We start from the raw sequence: 2,007 nt of genomic DNA on the forward strand, positions 1-2,007 counted from the left end.
TGTTTTTTTTTTCTTCAACACCCTCATGTGGCAAAGCTGCATGTGTGAGCAATATGGCCCGTGTTAAGGGAATGACCATCCTTGTCAGAAGCTAGTCCCAGGACTCAAATTATACTATATAAACTCATGCCAGAGATGAAGACTCACATATTATGTCAGGTTGATCTTGAGATTAGAGGACATCTAGAAAGGTGAGTAGATGGTGCATTACTGTACCTAACCAAGTCATTATTATAGCAAGATTTAGAAATAGCAGTAGTTTGATGAACTCATGGGTGATGAGGTAAATATCTGAACTTTGAGGATGTAAATGACAAAGCTCTATCTGATTTACCTTATATTTCAGCCCAAATATTGCTAATCTACTGCATTACAGGTTGCAACTATTGAGCGATGAATTTCTCAGTCGATGGCAACGTCACACACATCTCTCTCAAGGTCAGAGACACGTTTGTCACGGCGTTGACAAAGAACATTATTGTGGTGGCGCTGTGCATCTCCATTAACTACATCAATGGCACATTTGTCCACACCTTCTTCAAACACGAGACCTTGAATGTCAACCCTCGCTACATCCTCTTCATTCACCTGGTGATCAATGACATGATCCAATTGACCATTGCTGTCTTCCTGCATGTCATAAGCTACATCCTGTTCACAATCAATGTGTCTTTTTGCTGCTTTCTTTTGATGATCGCCATTTTTACCACTTTGAATACTCCTGTGAACCTGGCTACCATGGCCTTAGAGCGCTATATAGCTATATGTATACCGCTGCTCCATTCTCAGATATGTACAGCGCGCAGGACCTACATTCTCATTGGCATCATTTGGATCATGGGCGCCATTCCAATTTTACCTGACCTTTTCATTCTCTTGGCCACAGAACCACTTCAGTTCTTCCACTCCAACATATTCTGTAGTCGAGACTCACTTTTCCGCAACCCGTACCTGATAGAGAAGAAAAACATTTCCCACGCTGTGTATCTGACTGTTGTTTGGTTCACTCTTTTCTATACGTATTTCAGGATCATGTTCACTGCCAAGGCGGCTAATGCGGATGCCAAGAAGGCTCGCAACACCATCTTGCTTCATGCTGTACAGTTGTTAATGTGCATGTTCACCTACATAGGCCCTTTGATTGACAGCCTGTTGCTATATATATTTTCTACACATGCGCTGGAGATCCGGTTTACTAGCTATGTAATTGTTCATATTTTGCCCAGATTTATTAGTCCAATAGTTTATGGGCTTAGAGATCAGACCTTTTGTAAGTATCTGAAGAGGTACTTGATGTGTAGGGTGAATAAGCATTTATCCTCAAAATGTGTCCCTTTCAAACACCACCAGCCAAGTGAAAAGGTCTTTATAGATCACATAGCAGGATAATTCTTCTCCATGTTTATATACTCTATATTTTCAGTGGTTTATTTTGAAAGGTGTGTAACTAAATTATTTTTCTCATGATATATATAGAGAAAGGGTTTTATTGTTCTTCACCAAATAATTATGGCAGCAACTTGAATTGTAATGAAAATGTAGAAGAAAAAACAGTGTAATTCAATATCTATCTATCCACTGAGTGTAAAAAAAAACATTAAGGACACCTGCTCTTTCCATGACAGACTGACCAGGTGAATCCAGGTGAAAGCTATGATCCCTTATTGATGTCACTTGTTAAATCCTCTTCATTGTAGATAAAGGGGAGGAGACAGTTTAAAGAAGGATTTTTAAGCCTTGAGACAATTGAGACATGGATTGTCTGTGTGCCATTCAGAGGGTGAATGGGCAAGACAAAAGATTTAAGTGCTTTTGAACGGGGTATGGTAGTTAGTGCCAGGCACACCGGTTTGTGTCAAGAACTGCAATGCTGTTAGGTTTTTAATGCTTAACAGTTTCCTGTGTGTATTAAGAATGGTCCACCACCCAAATGACATCCAGCCAACTTGACAACTGTGGGAAGCATTGGAGTCAACATTAGCAGGCATCCCTGTGGATTGCTTTTGA

At 40.2% G+C, this 2,007-nt stretch overlaps 1 protein-coding gene across 1 annotated transcript; it reads left to right on the forward strand.

Annotated features, from left to right (window-relative positions):
- Positions 1-347: 347 nt before the first annotated feature.
- LOC115207116 (odorant receptor 131-2-like) lies at positions 348-1,532 on the forward strand. Its single transcript, XM_029774109.1, has one exon. The coding sequence runs from the start codon at positions 394-396 to the stop codon at positions 1,387-1,389; it is 996 nt and encodes a 331-aa protein (XP_029629969.1). The 5' UTR covers positions 348-393; the 3' UTR covers positions 1,390-1,532.
- Positions 1,533-2,007: the final 475 nt, after the last annotated feature.

This window comes from Salmo trutta, chromosome 14 (assembly GCF_901001165.1).
Source record: "Salmo trutta chromosome 14, fSalTru1.1, whole genome shotgun sequence".
Classification (NCBI taxonomy): Eukaryota; Metazoa; Chordata; class Actinopteri; order Salmoniformes; family Salmonidae; genus Salmo; species Salmo trutta.

Excerpts from the sequence above, each read along its gene's own strand:
- LOC115207116 (XM_029774109.1), top strand. The coding sequence starts at position 394 with ATGAATTTCTCAGTCGATGGCAACGTCACACACATCTCTCTCAAGGTC.